Raw genomic sequence first — 21,980 nt, 5'->3', positions numbered from 1 at the left:
ACCGGGCCTTGGACACCAGGCCGTGTGAGTAGTTGGGCAATGCACACATGTGCCACCTTTGCTGCGAGTGTTGTGCGGATAGCGGCACCACCACTAATATGTGGGTGGTGGCGTTGCCACAAACCTTGTGTGGGCGGCAGTAGCACCACAAGCGGCAGGCAGGCCACAGCGTAAGCCTCACACTGGTGGTGGCATCGCTGTGGGCCATGGTGCAAGCCTTACACGGGCGGCGGTGCGATTCTCACACCTGTGGTAGCATCGCTGCGAGCCCGGAGGCAGTACCACAAACCTCACACAGGCACCGGCTTTGCTGAGAGCCTCGGGCACATGCTTGCAGCTCCGGTTGCGTGGTGTGCCTGCTTGTGGTCTATTTGTGCATGCACACGCACATGTGACCACATTCATGTTTGCGTATGCACACGTAAGGAGCCTGCCCCTCCCTCTCCCACTGGGCCGCCAACTCAGAAAGGTTGGAGATCCCTGTGGTAAGGAAGGAGGGTGGGAGTGCTCCATTCTTACTCTGTTAAAGCAGAAAATGGTTCTACACTCGTAACAGAAGAAAATACGAGATATTTGTTGTGCATGGATGTTGCCTTCATTGATTTGTAAGAAGAGGAAGCTTAGAAGTCCCTGGAATGTACACTTGAAATTTCAGATAGTTATCCCTACTTGTCACGCTATGGGCAGAATTAGCAATGCTTAATAACACTTTGATAGTACAATCATATTGTATGTTTTAAATAAAGATAGGGCAAAGAAATACCACTGGTCTTGTGAACAGTAGATCTTGTATTTTAAGTAATTTAATATTTATCAAGGCTTTTCTTCTAATTAGAAGGATTTATTCTAGATTGACAGATATTTGCTCCTTTTACATAAAACGTTTTCATGTTGTGATGTTCCTGTGTGGCTATATGTGTGTATAAATAATCATCATCACAATTTGTAGGACTTAATTTGCTTTTCTTATTCAGTGCTATGTGTTTTGACTCTGCTATACACAAAGGCGGTTTTTAACTTGCCCAAGAATTGCATTAGTAAAGGAGAGCGCATTGACTTACACAGTACGATAAACTTTCCCCTGAAGAAACTGAGACATTTTAATATTTTTAATAATTACTGGAAATGTATATTCATTCTTTTAGCTAGGTGCATTGTTGTATTTTAATCTTACTTCAAGTTGAAAAGGGTTACATGACTGGTTCTTGATTAGATGTTGGATGTGTGCATGATGTTTCCTCCATTACTTTAACTAGTGCTTGAAACCTATTGAGCTTTTTATAGCCATGAATTTTTGTATGCGTTTTTAATAATCGTGACTTTTATTAAAGCTTTTGAAGGCAAAGGACACCTAAGTCAATTTGCATGTTTGAGTAGTGATGGATAACTTAGGTTTTACTTCATTATGCATTACCAACTTGATAAGATAATTGAAATTAACTTTTTTTTTGGCAGGAATCCTAAACATAACAATGAGAGAAGATAAAGGGCCAAGAGTGGTTGATTACTTTGTAGTGGCAGGTCTCACGGATACGTCAGCACTTCTAGATCAAGAGGGAAATCGCTCTGAAACCAAGTCTTTTGGTCCAAAGGCGCCAATCACTGAACTTGCTGTGATCATCAAGTCAGCAGGTGAAACTGTTCCTGAGGGATATACTTGTGTAGAAGCAACTCCCACAGGACTTCAGGCCAATTTGAACTATGGAAGTCTTAAAAGTCCAGAGCTTTTTCTTTGCTACAAGAGAAGCAGGGAAAAACCACCTCTTACTGATATTGGGTGAGTTGACGTTTAAATATTTGTGGGCATCAATATTGTCATGAAGGGAGAAAGGATCTGTTAAAGTTGTTAGAAGCAGTTGGTAAGAAACTAAGTTAATTAGTTATTTAGCTTGTATTGTGTATATATTTATGAATGATGTGCTGTATAGTTTATTCTGAGTCCTTATTTTGAAGCCAATTGGATGGCTGATCTTATAAATGACTTTTGATATGTCTAGTATTCATTTGGTCATTCATCTCTCTATAATACACAAAGTTCATAAAAATATTCTGATGTGAGCATACCAGTGGCTTTAGTTTTGAATTTTAGGTAGCCTACAATCTATAATAATTGGGCAAAAAGAAAGCAATTAGTAAGAGATGATAGCTGATTTCCGACCCCTCCACCCCCAAACTTTAATATGCTGTGAACAGTAATTGCTATATACCGTGTTTCCCCAAAAGTAAGACCTGTCCGGAAAATAAGCCCTAGCTTGCTTTTTGGGGGTGGGCCTAATATAAACCCTTCCCCCAAAATAAGCCCTAGTTTTGGGGTGAGGCAAAAGCCTAAAAATCAAGCTAGGGTGGAGGTGGGGGATGGAGCTTACCGTTGCAGCCAGGCCTCCCATGGATCGACGCTTGCCTCACCTCGCCGGTCCACTTCTTCTGCGGCCACAGGAGCAACTTCATTCTGCAGCTGAGAATGGAGCTCCAGTCTGCGTTTCGCAGTCAGAGGCCTTTCCAGAGGCCTCTGCAGCCGAAAACCGAGCTATGGATTCAATCTGTAGCTCAGTTCTCAGCTTCAGAGGCCTTTCCGGAAAGGCTTCTGACTGCGAAATGCAGGCCGGAGCTCCATTCTCAGCTGCAGAATGAAGCTGCTCCTTCGGCCGCAGAAGAAGTGGGCTGGCTGAGCGGGGCTGTTGGTACCACCACTGCGAGGTGAGTGGAAAAGAACCCACCCCCCCCCCCAAATAAGAACTGGTGCCTCTTTTGGAGGCAAAAAATAATAATTTTTCGGGGGAACACAATATCAACCTGTATAAAGTATTTTAATTGGGGGGAAAATACATACACAGAACATATGGACAAGGATATGCCCTATATACACATGATAATAAATATGTCATAACATAACAGTAATATATTAGGCTTAGTATAGGTGGACTATGGTGACATAGTGATTTATTTATAGTTGTGGATGGTTTCTACCATCAGTATAGAATTATTTAGGATTTTGAGCCACGGTGTTTTTGAACTTAAATGGTAAAACAATACAATTGCAACACCGTAACAAAAAGTTGTTGTGAAACCTCTGGTTCTAGTCTAGCTAATAATATCAGATATGATTTTGTATTAATTAATAGCTTTATCTATGCTTGTCATTGCAAATCAATTTTTAAAAATGTGAAATTACAGGTACTTGTTTAACTGAATCGTATACAGGCATAATAGCATTCATGGACATTAGTATATGTACAACAATGGCCATGTTATGTGCCCAATTTTTGTCAGTGCCACCACATGATAAATAGAACAATACTATTGCTAAACATGTGCTATTTTGTGATAAATATTACTTAAAACATTTTGAGACTTTTTTTGTAGTATTAACTATAATGTTTGGGATCATGATCTATTCTGCATTTTAATTGTTCACTTTAAAAGAAATAATTTAGAAGTCCTTTAACAGACCTCATGTTGTATTAATTGGTTTATACCTAATGGGCTACTAGTCTTTTATGTTGATAAGTATAGTATTGCAAAGTAGATAAAGAAGATGTTGCACATATTAAAGCATTAAAAGAGAGCAAAGAGATGGGAAAATTGATAAAACTTTGGACTAGCCTTCCCCAGCTTTGTAGCCTCTAGATGATTTGAGATTACCACTCCCAGATTCTAAACCAACATGGTCTGAGAATTTGGGAATTGCAGTCCCAAACCTTGTATCTAATTATTATTAGATTTATAATCTGCCTTCCCTTTAGGAACTCTCTTTTTCTCATAATAACAGCTGTTTGAAATAAGTTGGGCTATGAAGGACGGGTATTTCTCGACTTAGAACCACAATTAGAACTGGAATCTTGGTTGTTGAGCAAAGCTGTCTTTAAGAGAGATGTGATTGTTTCACTCAACAACCGCAATTTTAACATTTGGTACCTCACACAGAGTTGAATTCCTTTGGCACAGAGTTCTTTCAGCCAATCCCCAGAGATGAGAAAGAATTAGCTCAGCCTGCAGCAGCAACAGCAGATGTTTGCAACCTTCCCTGCTAGCTTCCCCAGTGACTTTCTGGGGAAGCTGGCAGAGAAGATTGCAAATAGTGATCACATGATCATGGAGAGCTTGGCAACTGGTCATAAGTGTGAACAGGTTGCCAAGCACCTAGATTGCAATCATGTGACCGTGGGGGGAGGGTCTGAGACATTTTGTGATGGTCATTGGATGGTCATCGTTAATTGAAGCCATGATTACGGTAAGTGAATTGTGGTAAGTCAAACATTACCTATTATGACTTTCCTAAAGTCTCACAGTAAGCTTTCCTAACTGGAGGAAGTTTTGAACCTGGCTCACTTCTGGTTTAATCCAACTCCCTTGCTTTACGTAAAAGGATCATATGCCTTTTTTCTTCAATTTAAAAATCTTTTAACCAGAAAGTTTTATCTGCTGGTCTAATACGCACTTGGGGTTTTTCCAGTGTACCTCGTCTTGGGGCCGGCTGCTTTGTATGAGAGAAGAATAACCGAACAGTTTATTGAATAACAGTTTTGATATTATGTCTGTGAAATGATCCTATGTGTGTTATTTCCTCTTACCTGCAGCGTTTTATACGATGGGAAGGAGGTTTTAAAGCAAGATTGTGAGGTGATCCAGGCTACTCCCTATGGCCGCTGTGCAAATGTCAATAACAGCTCAGCCACTTCCCAGCGAATCTTTATCACCTTTCGGAGGGCTCTTCCAGTGCGACCTCAAAACTCCTTGGCTGTTACCGACATATGTGTTATCGTAACTAGTAAAGGAGAAACCCCTCCTCATACTTTCTGCAAAGTTGATAAGAATTTAAATTGCGGCATGGTGAGAATAATGTGTTATTCGAAAAGTTGCTATTCAGAAAGCAAAGGGTGTGGGGTGAAAAATTTGGAACAGATTAAAAAAACATGTAAAAACTGTATTTAAGTCTGAATTCAGTTTGTATCACTTTAGTTTCCATAGCTTTGCATGTTTTTTTTTTTTGTTGCTAAACTATTGTTACCAAAATCTGTGAGATAGACAACTATTACTTTTTTGGTGGGAGAAAAAGTATGTATTGAAGACTGCTGGTTTATGAAAGAAAAAAGATTGGCCTTTATATTTGTAACATATACGAATTGGGTTACTGAGTGAAAATTAATATCTCTATATATTTATGGGACATGTGCCTACCTACATTCTTACTGCATATTTATATTCTCCTTTTGAGCTCTTTATGCACACAACAGTTTTGTTAGGTTTGTAAGGCTGAAAGACAATTACTGACCCAATTGCATGTTTGACCGGAGACTTGAACCTGTGTGTTTCTCCATTCTTAACCTTAACCCTCATGCATACTACTTATCTGCTTACATTTATTCATTGTGGGCCATAATTTATTCAAGATTTTCCAAATCCACATTAGAGCATTACATGAATCAAGCCAACTGAAGATTGCAGTTTGGTCTGCAAGCTTGCATTAAAGCTTGCCTTAATACCAAGCAATGCATTTTTAAAATGGGAAGGTGGAAAATTAGAGCTAAATTGTTTAGGAATGAAACAAGAGAAAACACTGCCTTTCATATATTAACATATATGTCTCTGTAGTATTCCATGAAAAACATTTACTACCTTATAGGAGGGAAATATTAGCAAATATCAAGTTTATTTGCTTAACCTCTAATAATAGCAGAATCAAAAATCTGTGTTTTATTTAGGTTGTAATTAATGTTGCAAATATTATGTGATTCTGTATTGTGAGCAAGATCTTTAAAAGATTATTGCCTTTAGCATTAGAAGGATTAAAAATAAAATAATTCCTGTGTTAATGGAAAATGTTTCTAATTTGTTCATTACAGTGGGGTTCCAGTGTATACCTCTGTTATAAGAAGTCAGTTCCAGCTTCCAACTCAATTGCATATAAAGCTGGTAAAGTATTTATTTTTATAAATTGCAATATATTAGGAGATATTAATATTAAGAGGGTATTTTATAGTACATTAAACTTGCCTGTTAAATAGTGAACTGAAATTGCTTGATCAAAGAACATTCATCAATCTATTTGACTCATCTAAGGTGATCCTTAGATGAGGATCCTTAAAAATAGTTTTTTAATACATTATCATTATGAAAAAGTTCAGAACAGTTTATGTTCTCCTTCCATTATATATATTTATCAGTCGTGAATTGCATGATGATGAGCCTTATCATTCTAACACTGTTTTGTATATAGTATTTGAAGCAAAACAAAATGTACAAAAGAAACTAGTTGGAAATTAAATCTCCTTATGTTGAACATCTCTTGCTGTGTAGAAAGTCACTGCAGTGAAATGAGGGAGAATAGTCAAGATTTCAAGAAATAAGAGGAAAAGTGGGTTTTGGTTAAACATGGCACTTTCATCCCAACCGTAGGTCAGAATTCTGCCCCAAATCTGAAGTGAATAGATTGATAGGTTTGTATATATTTAAGGATAATGACATATATTGAAGAATTGCTGTCTTACTCATCATGTTGATAGGATTATACCAACTATGCACTACAACATGGTAGTCCTTTCTTACTTGATAACAATGGAACAAGAATCACTAGGTTGGAACCCTTTTAATAGAAAGCTTAAACAATTTGATAGGGATATATACTCACATTGTTTTAAACTTTAAATCTGGCAGTAGTCATAGCTTTGCACATAGAGGATGTGTTCTTTGAGGAGATGCCTCACTGTGCTTCAGTTCCTTGCACCATAGTCCAGACCAGTGATGGCGAACCTTTTAGAGACCGAGTGCCCAAAAACCGCCTCGCCCCTGCCCCGTCCCCACGTCTCCTGCCCACAGGGCCACTCACCAGCTCCACAGCCCACCACAGCAGATCGCCCAGGTGGCCCAGCAGCATCATGGTGGCCACGCCCTCTGTCCGCGCCCCGCAGCATCCGTATGCGACGGGGCGTGAGGGCAGAGTCTTGTCTCCACTGCCCAGCTGCCATGTCCTTGGCTGCGCTGCTCTGCGCAGGCTGCACCCGGAGCGACTTTCCTCTGGGGGGGCTGCTGGTGAGAAGGGGGCCAGGGGGGTAGCGGGGCTGGGGCAATGGCGTGCATGCCCACAGAGTGGGCTCTGAGTGCCGCCTCTGGCATCCGTGCCATAGGTTCGCCACCACTGGTCCAGACCATTCAGCAAATCACTTGATACTCAGAGGAGTCTTTGGGGTGAATTGCTGAAAGATGAGGGGAGTGTTCTTAAATTTAATTTTATACCATATAGTATTTAGCTTCTGTATTCTTTAGCATTTTTATTAAGTCAGCATTGAGAACAGAAGGAACAACATTCAGTTGTGTGTGGACAATGTACTTATTTGTTTATTTTCATGCCTTAAAGGTTTAATATTCCGATATCCAGAAGATGACTATGAGTCATTCCCCTTGTCTGAATCTGTACCTCTCTTCTGTCTTCCAATGGGAGCTACCATTGAATGCTGGGATCCTCAAACAAAATATCCACTACCTGTATTCTCAACATTTGTTTTGACTGGCTCCACTGCAGAAAAAGTATGTTTTGAGAAGAGTAATATTTTGCCTTTACGTATTATTATAAATAAAAATATTATTTTATCCCATAATATTTATTTTTAAACTGGAAACAAATACACACACACGCCATGCCTTCTGTCTTGTTACACCTTAGAGCATTTAGGAATACAAATCTAAAAATGCAACAAATGAACTTCTGGGTTAGCTCCTTTGTGTTTGCAGCTACCGGTAGTCCTCATTTAGCAACTACAATTGGAACTGTTGTAAGTGAAGACATGCTGAGTGGGAAATCATATGGCCACAGTTGTGTTTTCCTTTTCCCTACTTAGCCGCACCTTGGAATGCTCACCTAAGCACTGGGATAATTGGCAAGAAGGGAATTAATTTTTGTATTTACACTCATTGGAGAGGAAGGGGTTAAAAGAGAGTAAGCAGGCACACAATGGGGAATACACATTAAAAGTAATGCAGTGATGCGGGCAGCCCTGAGCACACCACTCAAACAGCCCAGTGTATTCTCCTGCTTAGATTCTTGTAATCCCTCCCTCTCCAATCTCTCCATCCTGCAAGGGGGGGGAAAGATCAGTCACAGGACAAAACACAAGTGTAATGGAGATCATGGGCCTGAGGACTACTGTGAAAGTTATAAAGCGGACATTGTTCCTAAAGTCAGTTTTTCAGCACTGTTGTAACTTCAAACAGTTGCTGAACAAAACATTTGGTAAGCAAGAACTACTTGTTTGTTGCTTATACTTTTCTTTTACTGATAACATTTTGGATAGAAAAATCTTTAATTTATATAGTGGTTAAATAATTCTCAGTGGATGTTTGTAACATTGTCACTTTTAAACATTTGAAAGCCTTCACTAAAACCTTGAAATCTGTCTAAAACTCATGGTGCAGGAGTTAGAGGAGATAATCAGAACATTTCATCTCTTTGTGTATCTTACCATAACTGATAAAGCACAGCTGCCTCTAAATATGGTAACAAATATTCTAACAAAAAGATTAAAATATGTGAATCAAGGTTTAATATTTTACTTAACTAGGCCATTAAATTATAGCCCAAATAAAAATGAGTTACAGTCTACTAGATGCTTGGATGCTAATGAACTTTCCATCTCTGAGGAAGCTAGGTATTATCACAAACCATAAGTCATTAATGATATAAAATGCCACAATTATATTTATATTGTTAGTGTGTTAGGTTTTTGATAATATCTAGTTGGTTGTGTGGAAGACTCAAGAGTAGGGAAATATTCTTTTTCTTTCATTTTTAGTTGATCAAATTCATTATGTGTTGTTAGTTTTGCCCAATTTCTGTAGCTGTAATGCCATTCCTACTCCCCCTTCCCCTTTTTTTACTCTAGGTATATGGTGCAGCTATCCAGTTTTATGAGCCTTATTCACAAGAGTTATTAAATGAAAAACAACACATGCAGCTTGGCCTTCTGACAGCTGTAGGGAGAAAAAAAGTTACCTCCAAATCTATAAATTCCAACAAATGCATCTGCCTTCTGTCACACTGGCCTTTCTTTGAAGCCTTCCGAAAATTTCTAATGTTTATCTATAAGCTGTCTGTGTCTGGTCCTCATCCTCTTCCAATTGAAAAGTAAGTGACAGATACCTCAAAATATCTTCCCATTTCCATGGTTATTTTATGTAAATCTCACTGGATGCTGTTCTTGATGACTGTACTTTAAAACTTAAATGTTTGAGGTACTGTACAAAATTGAGGTACTGTACAAAAATGAGGTACTGTACAAAATGTTTGAGGTACTGTACAAAATTTCTTTACAGGCACATATCTCACTTTATGCACAACATACCTTTCCCTTCACCACAAAGACCAAGAATCCTTGTGCAGGTAAGTTAGAAATTTGATACAGTTTAATAATACTATCAATAGCACTTAGACTTATATATTGCTTCACTGTGCTTTACGGCCCTCTCTAAGCGGTTTACAGAGTCAGCATATTGCCCCCAACCATCTGGGTCCTCATTTTACCAATCTTGGAAGGATGAAAGGCTGAGTCAATCTTGAGCCGGTGAGAATTGAACTGCTGGCAGTCGGCAGAATTATCCTGCAATACTGCATTCTCACCACTGTGCCACCATGGCTGTTAGGACCATCTTATTTCCTGAGTATTGTTCCTATAAATTTTCAAGCTGTTCACTAGGTGTATAGACACCATGTTCTTTTTACTTGCTCCACTTTGCCATACACTTGAGGGATCATGAAGAATGTTATACTAGTTTCCTTACATAGTGAGCAACAAATGTACAGATCCAGCCTTCTTTGTTTTCCATGTACCAGATCAAACTATTCCTAAAAATACCTCACTATTTAGTTCTCTGTGGAACATCCATATTGTAATGAACAGCACTGGAATTAGAAATAGGAACTGACAGGTTGCATTGTTTCAATTTCTCAGAGAACTATCCATGTTTGAAATAGTGCAACTCAAAAGTGGTGCATAAACTGAGAATTCTGTGATTTATAAAATGCTAGTGGCTTATTTAATTATTAAATTTATATGTTGCCCATCTCACTGTCGAATGACTCTGGACAGCTTACAAAATCCTAAAACAACATCATATAACAAATTAGAATATTAGAAACATTAAAAAATTAAAGCATTGAAAATTAACCCAAAAAAACCCTCTAGGTAAGAAAGGTACCAATATATAAACCAGGTGGAGGCGGGATCTTCTTCGTCTATAACCATTTTCAGAATGGGACGGCCTCATTGGATCCCCAAGCCAATCAATCAACAGAACCAGATTTTCAGGCCCTTTTGGAAAGTCCAGAGGATGGGGCCTTGGCAGAAAAGGCTCTTCTCCTAGCCCCCCCCCCTTGACCGATATGGTCCGTAGCATGCCCCTTCTGGAGCAAGTGGAGCAGGCCAATCCTATTGGAGTGAGGCAGTTGATCTAATGTTTCCTATTCTTATTCTTCCCAATCCCTTGCTGCCACTTCATGGTACTGTAGGAAAGCAGTTGTGTCAAACCACCTTACAGAAATACTGTGAAAGTTTTTACAATTATGTATGTGAAGTGCCAGAGGACTGGAAATGCAAATTTCACAGCTGGTGAGCCCGGCCTATCTAGTAATGTCTGTTCCCCGTGCAAATAGTTGTAGATAATGCACATTTCATGGGCTAATGTGATTAATTATTTAATTTAATGCCTGATTAGTTAGTTTGCTTGATGTGAGTTTTCTCAAACTGCCAAATAACTGATAATTTGCTTTTTACAGCTGTCAGCCCATGATGCATTAATATTGTCTCAACCAGTCTGTACACCTTTACCACTCAGGTAATAATGGTCAGTGGAGTATTTTAAAGATGCAGCTGAATTAAAACATTAAGAGCCAATTTACACAAAGTAAACCATAATTTGTTTAGCAGCAAATGAGCAATGTGCTAATGCATGCTATTCAGATTTTACCTGCATATGTTTCCAAGTTCTTTTTTGTAATGTACCTATGCCTCCCTCCCCCCCACTTCCCCGGGTCACTGAACATAGTGGAATTTCACATTGATTTCTAACAGGAAATAAAATAAAACCCATAAAGTTCTTAGATTATCAAAGTGGATCTAAAACAGCAGTCTTCTTTTTCCAAACATGAAATGTACATATCAAATACAACAGGTTTGCTTGAATGCTTTTAAAAAGTGGGAAGAGGACTTAGAGCAGGAATCTTCAAACTTGGCCCTTTTTTGACTTGTGGACTTCAACTCCCAGAATTCCTCAGCCAGGCACGCTGGCTGAGGAATTCTGGGAGTTGAAGTCCACAAGTCATAAAAGGGCCAAGTTTGAAGACCCCTGCCTTAGAGTTTAATCCTGATAAAATAGGAGGAGGGAGGAATGCAGGTAGCCCTCAACTTATGACTACAGTTGAGCCCAACATTTCTGTTGCTGAGTGAGACATTTGTTACAAATGTTGCTCCTTTCTTGCCCTAGTTCAGGGGCAGGCAATCTTGGCTCTTTTATGACTCGTGGACTTCAACTCCCAGAATTCCTGAGCCAGCCATGTTGAGGGAAAAGGGAGAGGTTTCCAAGCTGAGCCATGCTGGCTCAGGAATTCTGGGAGTTGAAGTCCACGAGTCATAAAAGAGCCAAGGTTGCCTACCCCTGCCCTAGTTGATAAATGAATCACTGCAGTTGTTAAGTTAGTAACATGGTTGTTAAGTGAATCTAGCTTCCCCTTTGACTTTGCTTGGCAAAGGTCACAAAAGATCATCACATATACATTTAATCAGTTATTATTGTTATTGTCATAATGAGCAATGAATGATACAGTCCTCAGTGTCCTGATCTCATTGTAGTGGGGCAAACTACAGCAATCTGCTTATGAACCTTGGACCAGAAAACTGTGCTACTTTACTCCTCTTTGTATTGTTGGAAGGCAAGATTCTACTACATTCTCTCTGCCCAGCTGTGCTGACTGGAGTTGCCGAAGCTGTGGCTGCTGTAAGTGCTAATACGTTTGAATTTTTTGATTACCAACTTTTATCTGATTGATTCTTTCTTATTTGTTGTCTTGCTTCACAAACATTGAACACTTAATTTTTTTCTTTTCTTTTGTTTAACGTGACCTTCTGGGAAAAAAAAGTTGCTTGTACTTCTGAATGAAATATTTAAATTACAGAATAAATATATTTTGTTTATGTGAATAAGATGAGGCACACTTGGTCATTTAAATTGTTTATTTCCCTAAGCAGGAAATGAACTTGCAAGGATTTTCTATTGGGATAGTATAAGTGAATTCACAGCTTTTGGCTGCAAAATAATTAATTAATGCCCAAAGGAACTATTGCATCAGAACAATAGGTGGTCTATTTTTCTTTTTCTTTTTCCACATCTGTAAGTTTTCAGAATGAGACCTTTTGATGATTAAAGTCATTAAAAAAAAAATAAAAAACCCAAATCCTTCCACGATACACAGTATTTTGGTACTCTTCAAATTCTCTGGATCAAATCCATATCCACAGTGTAACTTTTCCCCTTTATTCATTCCCTGTGTTTCTCAGCAGATAACAGCCCCATCAGGTAGACTAGACCAGGAAATCAACTTCACAGGAATGCTAAAAGCTCTTTTATTGTTATTGGCCATAATAACAAAATCTTGCAAGTCTGATTATACTGTATTCCTTTCTCCTTTATACTCCTGCTTCCAAATGTTATTTCGTTCTCATCTTAAAAACGCTTCAGCTCCCTTTGCTTAGGCAACATATCTCCATCAAGATTTTCTTCCTGATTCTCTACAGCAGTGGTTCTCAACCTGTGGGTCGGGACCCCATTTGGGGTCGATCGACCATTTCATGGGGGTCGCCAAGCAAGGCTGTCCACCATTTTTTTTGTCCGCCATTTTTTCCCCTTTTCTGGCGGGTGCCTTACCTCCTTTGGGGTGGGCCAGCTGGTGGTCGGCCTGCTCCGTCTCTGCCGCTTGCCAGCTACGCCTCGGCCGGCACGGGGCGGAACCACGCATGCGCGGTGCTCCCGGGCAGGGAAAGTCCTCGACTTACGACCGGTTGGGTAGTCCTCGACTTACAACCAGTTTAGTCCTCGACTTACGACCGGTTTAGTCCTCGACTTATGACCGGTTGGGGTCACGGCATTAAAAAGGTTGAGAACCACTGCTCTACAGAAATCCTACAATTCTCAGAAGCTTATGGTCAAGCCTTTAGGGAAGAGAAACTTGCTTGCTTTTACAATTCTGTTATTATTTTATCATTGGAAAGATTGATAGGATACAGTGATCACAAACAGGACATCTTTTTGTGCTGAACTAATATAAGTAACAGTTTGGGCTTCCATTTTATTTAGTTTGAAATGCAATTAGGAAGTAAATATATATGCTTTTTCAATACATACACAAGCTGCATTTTCAAGAAGATAGATTCAGAAATAACCTGTTTTGCTATTATACCTTTTAATCTGATTAATTATCTTTGCCCTCCTAATTTTTTTCAAGAATGATATTTCATTGTTTTCTTAAATTGCATGTTACAGAGAAAGATGTTAGCAATTCCTTGAGGTTCATCTCCTTTATCTTACGTACAATATAGTTTTCCTTGGTGGCCATATATATTTATTTTTATTTTTTACATTTTATGATATACGCCATCCAGAGATACTTGTTGACATGGGCAGCTATAGAGATAAAAATAAATAAAAAATACTGTTCCATAATCCAAATGAGATTATATATAAATTCAGATTGAATGTATTAGTAGCGTTAGAATAAAATGAATACATCAAAACAGTTTGCGGTCAGGAAGCATGCTGTGCATCACAATAGAATTAAAAATACACTTAGTCTTTTGGTAGAACTTTAACTTTTAAAGTTATTGTTGTCCAGCACGTGATAAATTTAAGTGCTCCTAGAATAAAATACTTACAAAATAATTAGAAAGACTTTTTTTGCTAGCATTATGAATTATGTACCTTAGTATCTTATATTTGTTTCATTTGCACAAGTGACTTTTGACTGGAATGGCTTACAAAATAGCATTTAGATATATGAAAATAGTCATTCTTATTCAAACCTATTACTTGAGCTTACAATGATGTCTTTGTACAATAGGCTTGATAGTCACGGCCAAGCTAAATAATTTGTGTATATGGTTCACTCTAAACAAGGATTAAATAATAATTTCAGATTTTATTTATGCCGTGATCAATTGATTTATTGTGTAATGTTGGAGCTGCTGTGAAATTGAAATTCACATTAACTAACATGGTTTGGTGTTACCTAGATTCCATTGTCTTTTTAATTGATGGGTTTCATTTCATTTTTTTCTTCAGATGATCTTTCCGTTTCAGTGGCAGTGTCCCTACATCCCCCTCTGCCCTTTATCTCTGGCAACAGTGCTCAGTGCTCCCGTCCCATTTATAGTTGGAGTTGATTCACGGTATTTTGATCTGTATGAGCCACCACAAGATGTGGTTTGCATTGATTTAGACACAAACATGGTGTACATGTAAGTGTTGTTTGTTTTTTTTTAGTTTTTTGTTCATATCCTTTGTCTTCATATATATATGTCTTTTGAAGTAACTGGTGCAAAATTTGAATGTGTTTCTTTTGCTCATTTTATCCCATCTGTGAAATTTAAAACAGCGCAAAGGCCCATTCCGGTTTACACGAGTACAGGTAATCCTCGGTTAATGACGGTGATTGGGAGTGAAATTTTCATTGCTAAACTATGTTGTAAGGGTGTGGCATTGTGTGACCACATGGCTTAGCAACCAGAGTACTGGCTATCGTTGCTATCGTTAAAAGTGAGGATCACAGGTCATTGAGTCCCAGGTAGCTTGCAAGCAGGCTGTCCGATGGGGAAGATTGAGTGGGTAAGTGGTGTGGCATGAGCACAGCTGGGCTAGGCAGGGCTGATGCTGGGTAGAGGAGTACCCGTGAAGCATGGTATAAGTATGACTTGGGGGGGGCTGCTGCCAGACAGGGAAGGATGCATGGGTAGCTCATGAGGCATGACGGAGCTGAGGGGGGCAACTGCCAGGTGGGAGAAAATGGAAGCAACTTATTGGAATCCAAGAAGACTCCACACCTCTGATTCAGGTGACCCTGAGGTCACAGATAAAACCCCAAGTAACCACAATGGCTCTCAGAGAGTGTTAAGAGCAGTTGACTGCAGGGGAAACCCGATCTTTCTATTCCTCACCCCCACCACCATCCTGTCAGAACCAATCATTTCCCCCCCCTCCCACCAACTAATCTCAACTGCCAATAACTGTCCTTCAATCTGCCACAGCATTCAATACAACTGACGAAGCTTCCAGGATAGGAAGCGAAGCGTCTTCTTTTTCCTCAAAAAACCAGTCCAGTTGCCTTTTCAAAAATAAAAACCACTTTTGATGCAACTATGAACTGGGTGACTGAGAATCTTCGTAGGCGACTTATTGGAGTGATTTCCAATCTTCCCTGCTAGCTTCCTCATTGATTTCTTTGTGGGAAGCTGGCAGGAACAGTCACAAATGGTTTTCACGTGACGGCAGGACACTGCAACAGTCGTATGTGTGAGCTCGTTGCCAAGCACCCAGACTGTGATCATGGGGATGCTGGGATGACTGGCAGGAACTTTGAGAACCAGTCATCATAAGTATCATTCGTTTAGTGCCGTTGTAATGGGTGGTCGTTGAATGAGTGGTCATTAAATGAGGACTACCTGTGTTCTCTCTGCTCTGAGTTGCCTAGCTCTTTGTGGGGTTTTTTGTGTGCTTCTCTTCACTTCCCCACCAATTGTAACTTTTTGTTTCATTTCTAGTTCAGTGAGCTGTTTCTCAGATAGCTTGGGTGAATTTTCTCCTCACTGACATTGTAGAGGCGAGAGAGTGTGTGTGCGTCTCTGTGCGTGCTTGTGTCTGTGTCTGTTCTTTTTCTATGTGTGCTTATGGGTCCTGTATTTTTCAGTAGAAAAACTGATAGAAATCAGAAAATGCTGAAAATTGATAGGCATAGAAAAGATGAATCTTGGCCACTACGAGTGACATCCCATGAGAAGCACTATGCTGCCTTTCGAAAGAAGAAAAGCTAAATAAAAATATATTGCTTAAGAAGGAAGGATTTTTAGTGGCTTTTTTGATGTTCTCATAATTCTAACCGATTCAGTAAATGTGAAGTCATTCTTTGTTGCTCGGCTAAGATGTAAATCAGAGATGGAGAATTTATCAAGTGATGATGGACTATCCTCCCATCTTATCTAACGCCTGGGTAGGGCCCAGGGGTAGGCAACCTTGGCTCTTTTATGACTCGTGGACTTCAACTCCCAGAATTCCTGAGCCAGCCATGCTGAGGGGAAAGGGAGAGGTTTCCATGCTTAGCCATGCTGGCTCAGGAATTCTGGGAGTTGAAGTCCACGAGTCATAAAAGAGCCGAGGTTGCCTACCACGGGGCTAGGCTAACTAAGCTAATGAGATCTAAGAAAAAAACACTTTCTGGAAAGTCATAACTTCCTAACTTTGATAGAAAAATTCAAACGGACTTAGGGAATTAGTTTTGAGAGAAAAGTGGTAAAATGTGTTCTGAGAAAGAATGTCTCAAAGAAATTTTTTTTTTCTTCAAAAGGCAACTGGACTGTTTTTTTCCTTGAGGAAGAAGAAGAAAACATTTCACTTCTCCTCCAAGAAGCTTCATCAGTGCTGAGGGCGGTTGCCATCAGAACTGATGCAAGTCCTGTAGCCTTTTGAAGGAAAAAAGCCCCTTTGAGACAACTATGACCTGGATGTGAGAAAGGATGTGTGGATGAAAGTCAACTCACACAAATGAAAATTTTCAACTGTTTTCTGCCTCTTTGCAATCCACCGCATCCTAAATGTAAGTAGGGACCTTCAAAATAAGGTGGAGATGACGTTGCAATGAAGGGAGAGGAAGAAAGCCTTTGGAAACAGTGGGAAGCATGCCACATCTTTAAGTCACCTTTTAATGTTCCTGGAGAAGACTCCTGCGAGTCCCCTGGACTGCAAGGCGATCAAACCAGTCAGTCCCAGAGGAGATCAACCCTGACTGCTCTTTAGAAGGCCAGATCCTGAAGTTGAAACTCAAGTACTTTGGCCACCTAACAAGAAGGAAGGATTCACTGGAGACGAGCCTGATGCTGGGAAAGATTGAGGGCAATAGAAGAAGGGGACGACAGAGAATGAGGTGGCTGGATGGAGTCACTGAGGCAGTAGGAGTGAGCTTAAACGGACTCCAGAAGATGGTAGAGGACAGGAAGGCCTGGAGGAACGTTCTCCATGGGGTCGCGATGGGTCGGACACGACTTCGCAACTAACAACAACAAAGAATGGTGTGGTGGCCTAGTGCTGAAGGCGCTCGCCTCCCACTCAGAAGGTTGAGAGTTCAATCCTAGGTAGCGGCAGATGTTTCTCTCCTAGGGTACAAAGAAAAAAATATCTGCTGAGAACTCCGAGTAGTGTCAGGAAGAGCATCAAGCCAGTAAATGCTCAGCTCCATCCAGTCACCCCTACTCTCCCCCGAATTAAGGATTACGGGGTCATAAAAAGGGAGGGTTTTTATTGAGCTTTTATCCCTGGAAACATGCTAGTATTACACAAATGTTTATTTAATAGCACGAAGTTTAGTTTTTTATTTTAGAGGAATTGTTATCTTAAAAAAAAAAACACATCTGAATTTCTATGGATTGGAAGAGGTTTTTGTTTGTGGTATACTTTTCCTCCACATTAGGGATAGCAGGGAAGGAATGTTTGTGTCCAAAACATTTTGCATTTGAGTGAATCTGCACAAAGAGGTAGTTGTGCAAAGATTGGAAGTTTTTAAATACGGAAACAATTGCATCTGGTAATATCATCTGTCTGCATCGGGGCAGTGTGTATGGGCCTGAAATTGCTCCTTCTTATTGTAGGAATACTTCCTGTAAAATGTGAACAACCCTAGGATTATAGCTAATCTCTTTTGAAAAGGGGAATATTCTTTCCCTACGTGCTTGTTTCCTTCTGTAGTTTCACATTTCAGTAATCAAATGACATCAGTATCATGTGACATACTTGGTGATATTTTTGGCAACTCTGCCAGAAGGAAATCAAAAGTCCCATCTTATGTTAGAATTTGATTAGAGCAGGTTTATAAAAATCAATAGAGATTGCACATTAGGAAAACAATAAGGCTTTGCTAGAGAAAAACAGCAAGGATTTGCCAGATTTAGCCTCTGAGCTTAGTTCATATTGTTTATATACTACTACAGAATCAATGTGAGCCTTGGCCCTATTTTTTGTGGCTGATTTCCTTTCTTTGTGCTGAGTTTTCATACAATAACAAGGAGAAAGGGTGGAGGAAAAATCAGGAAAATATCACTGTGAATCTGGAGCAGGAAATTTTGAATTCTTGCAGTCCTTTGGCAAATCTATTACTTGTACATGCTGAAAAGTTAAATAGTAATCAAATCAGTAATATTTTTACTTGCAAATCTTCAAATATTAAGGTTTAATAACAGGATTGGAAAAAATTACACTATGATCGTTCAGATCTCACTACATGTCATACTGGATGAGACTGGTAAGAATGTAGTTATATCTGAGGCTTGCAAATTTTAGACAAAAAACTATAATTAGTTTGTCTTGTGCTATGTCCTTATGGTGGCTCCAAATCAGCTCCAGAATATGGATTTGTAGTAAAGCAATCTTCCAGTTTGTACCCAGTTGGATTTTAAAAAGGGACTATGGATTTGTTTACATTTCAGATATGCACAAATGGAAAACATGTTTCATTTTGAACTTGGAACAACTAGACTGTGGCTTAGAAACTCAGTGAAACATTGTGGTTTAGAAACTCAGTTAAACACTGTGGCTTAGTTAAATTTTTTAACTTTAATATGGGTCATAGTTCAGCTGAACCAAAGCATTTTCTTGTTGGAACATCTCAGTTGTTTTGTGTTTTGGCTGAAAGAAAACATATTGTGGATTAAACTGATTTACAGGGTTAACAGATTTCATAAAATGACACTAAAAGTTCATGAAATGTTGTTGTTCGTAGTTGAAATTGTGTTTGATATTGGTTTTTGGTTTTTTTTGCTATTTAGCAGCAAGACAATTTACCAGCTCTTACAATAAACTACAATTAGCATTGCTTACAAATGCAGTCATTTTTTTTAACAAAATCCTCTGAATAAAATATACTTTACACAATAATACATTGCAAGAGGGAATCAGCAAATTGTAAAGTGGAATTAAAAGATAATAGGCTATTTAAAGAAGCTAAAATTACAGAGTTGATGGTAATTGCTGTCTTGAGCCTTATTCTTCCATGTGAAACATGCTGATTTTTTCCATCTCAGACAATTGTGAGAAGGAGAAGTAAAGTTCTGTCCATTCAGAAACACGGTTTTATATTGCAGAACTGACTGTGTGAATTGATTCCTATGTTCTGGTTTCATAAAAAGGGGCATGTAAAACATACAATTTGTCCATTTACTTTGTCTGACGTTTGATAAGGAAAATTAAAATTACAAGATTGTATGAAATAATATATTTTTCAAAGTATATTTATACAAGAGGTACTCTGTGGATAATTACCCAAATCCAGCACAAAAGTCTGCATTGATATAGTGAGATTTGAGTTACATAACTATGTTTTTAGGAGGAGAAAGTTTGTTTCAACTCATTTCAACTCTAATCAATTAGTAAAGCAGTATTGGTTTATTCCAAAATTCTTTTTATCATCTCTGTAGTAGAGTGACTGATACTGACTTGCCTAAGCAGCTTAATTCATTGGTAAGGATGAATTTTGAACTGGAAATGTTCTGCTTATGGTGTGTTTTAAGCTTCTGTGCTGTTAGACTTTAATGCACTGAAAAAAAAGAAATTTAAGAACGAAACACATTTGGATAATACTATACTACTTCAACTTTATGTACAAGCCTAAACCTGTATGTTTGAAGTCTTGAAGTCTTGTGGTTTTAATCCTAGTAGCATGGTTTTTGTACAAAATCTTGATAGCTCAGGTTTAAACTGATGATGCTATCGTCTTGAGCAAGGCCATTTCTCATATTTAGATCTGTTTGATCTAATGACCAAGTGAGCTGTAAGCCGGCTTACAATGAGTGTTGAATTTTTAACTCTCCCACTCTCAACTCACATAATTGTGAAAATTATGCTGAGCTACTTAAATCTCAACAGGAGCCATAAAAATTGCAGGTTGGCTGTTGCTGATTTATGTAAGAAATTATGTAGAACGATTTCAATATGACTTTTTTTCCCTTTGTTTGGTTTTCTTTCCTATGTGCTGAAGAACTGAAGCAAAGCTGAAAGAGACTTCTAGATCTGAATAAAATGTTATACTTTACTGATCTAAGCAATTACAATACAGGATCATAAATAAAAGTCCTGATGTAAACATTATTTTTCACATTTTGTGTCATTCTCTGCATTTTTTTTCAGCATACAACTTTTTTTTTGCATACAGTGCAAAATTAACTTGCATGATGTACTGATTCGTCTTTGCTCAACCTGAACAGTTTTAAAACATTTTGTTGAGACTTCATTGCATAACAATGTCTGTACATGAAAAATTAATTATTTGAGCCACTTTTTCTATACAGGCAGCACTTACATTCAACATTGACTATAACTCTAAACACTCAATAAAAATATTGCATGTTACCAGATATAATTTCAAGTTTGGACATACGAGGCCCAAAATTCATTGTCACAATAATGCTGCAATGATATCTCAAGATAAACTCACTGATTGAAATAACCTATCTAAATAAAAATACTCAAAGAAAAGTTGGTATAGTTTTGGAATGAAATCTAAATTCAGCTGAGAGGGTTCTTAATGCTTATCAGTGAAACCCCAAAGTTGATTCAAATCACTTGGCATTAAAACGATGAAAGGAGTTTTGGAATTTTAGTGGGAGAAGGTAAATGCCTATTCCTGTTCTTGTTTCAATATCAGGAAGCAATAAAAGCTGAGTGTTACATTGTTATGCATTACTCATTTTGACATATGTACCTTTGTTTCTGTTGTATAGATCAGATGATAAGAAGAGTATGAACTGGAAGCTGCTTCCTAAGAAGCCGTGTAAAAGCCTTCTTGGCACGTTAAGGAAATTGCACCCACAACTTGCATTAGGTAAAATAAGAGGTTAAAAGGAACTAATCTTTGGAAAAGAAGAAAATTCAGTGAATTGTTTTGTTTTCCCACAAACTGTTTTGAGATAGAGACAGAGATAGAGATATGCAGTTTAAAATATTTACATCCATAAACTCTTTTTTTGGGGGGGGGGGAATTATTCCAAGATGTTTAAAACAATTCAAACACCAGAAAAACCCCATTTTTATAAATTTCCAGAGAAACCATAGGAAGTATATGAATTTTATTCCGGTTAACTAAGTAACCTGCCAGTTTAATAAACTGCCAATTTAATAATGCAACTGATGGTTGCAGCAATCATGTAATCACCATTTGCGATTTTCCCTGCAACCTTCCCACAAGCCAAGCCTCACCCCGTTTTATATCTTTGTAAAGTCATTTTTTATACATCTGATAAAGATTTCAATTTTTCTTTTTTTCCTCTCATGTTTTTTTCTATTTTTTCTGTGTTAATGCAAATACAAATTTAATTAAATATAAAAGCTTAATTTTTGAAGCATAGTGATGAGATTTAATATTAATAACCATGTTGTTTTACTAAACGCCATTATTTCTACGGATCACAGGTAGAATATAGTAATTTATATACCACAGTCTTTATGAAGTTGAAATACCTAGTACAGTAGTAGAAATCATCAGATTTCAAAGCATGCTTTTGAGAGTACAGAAATAGCAATAGCACTTAGACTTATGTACCGCCCCTTAGTGCTTTAGAGCAGGGATCCCCAACCTGTGGGCCACGGCCCAGTACCGGGCTGCGGCCTATTGGCCACCGGGCCACATGAGTGGCTGGCTGGTGTGCATGCATGTGCACACACATACAGCCACACTCGCGTGAGTGTCG

General features: G+C 38.6%; 1 protein-coding gene across 1 annotated transcript in view; it reads left to right on the top strand.

The window, feature by feature from the left end:
* Positions 1-1,463: 1,463 nt before the first annotated feature.
* The window catches only part of DENND4C (DENN domain containing 4C), a 52,026-nt gene continuing 31,509 nt past the window's right edge, over positions 1,464-21,980 (top strand). The window contains exons 1-10 of the mRNA XM_015825266.1: positions 1,464-1,777; positions 4,578-4,830; positions 5,844-5,913; positions 7,355-7,524; positions 8,877-9,118; positions 9,307-9,373; positions 10,766-10,824; positions 11,838-11,982; positions 14,320-14,495; positions 21,015-21,115. Of these exons, the coding sequence (XP_015680752.1) occupies positions 1,473-1,777; positions 4,578-4,830; positions 5,844-5,913; positions 7,355-7,524; positions 8,877-9,118; positions 9,307-9,373; positions 10,766-10,824; positions 11,838-11,982; positions 14,320-14,495; positions 21,015-21,115 (1,588 nt within the window). The 5' untranslated portion in view covers positions 1,464-1,472. The remainder of the gene's footprint in view (positions 1,778-4,577; positions 4,831-5,843; positions 5,914-7,354; positions 7,525-8,876; positions 9,119-9,306; positions 9,374-10,765; positions 10,825-11,837; positions 11,983-14,319; positions 14,496-21,014; positions 21,116-21,980) is intronic.

The sequence above is a fragment of the Protobothrops mucrosquamatus genome, unplaced genomic scaffold, assembly GCF_001527695.2.
Source record: "Protobothrops mucrosquamatus isolate PMUCROS unplaced genomic scaffold, P.Mucros_1.0 scaffold2579, whole genome shotgun sequence".
NCBI classification, from domain to species: domain Eukaryota; kingdom Metazoa; phylum Chordata; class Lepidosauria; order Squamata; family Viperidae; genus Protobothrops; species Protobothrops mucrosquamatus.
Note: the sequence above shows the minus strand (reverse complement) of the source record. Positions and strands in the feature narration are given on the sequence as shown.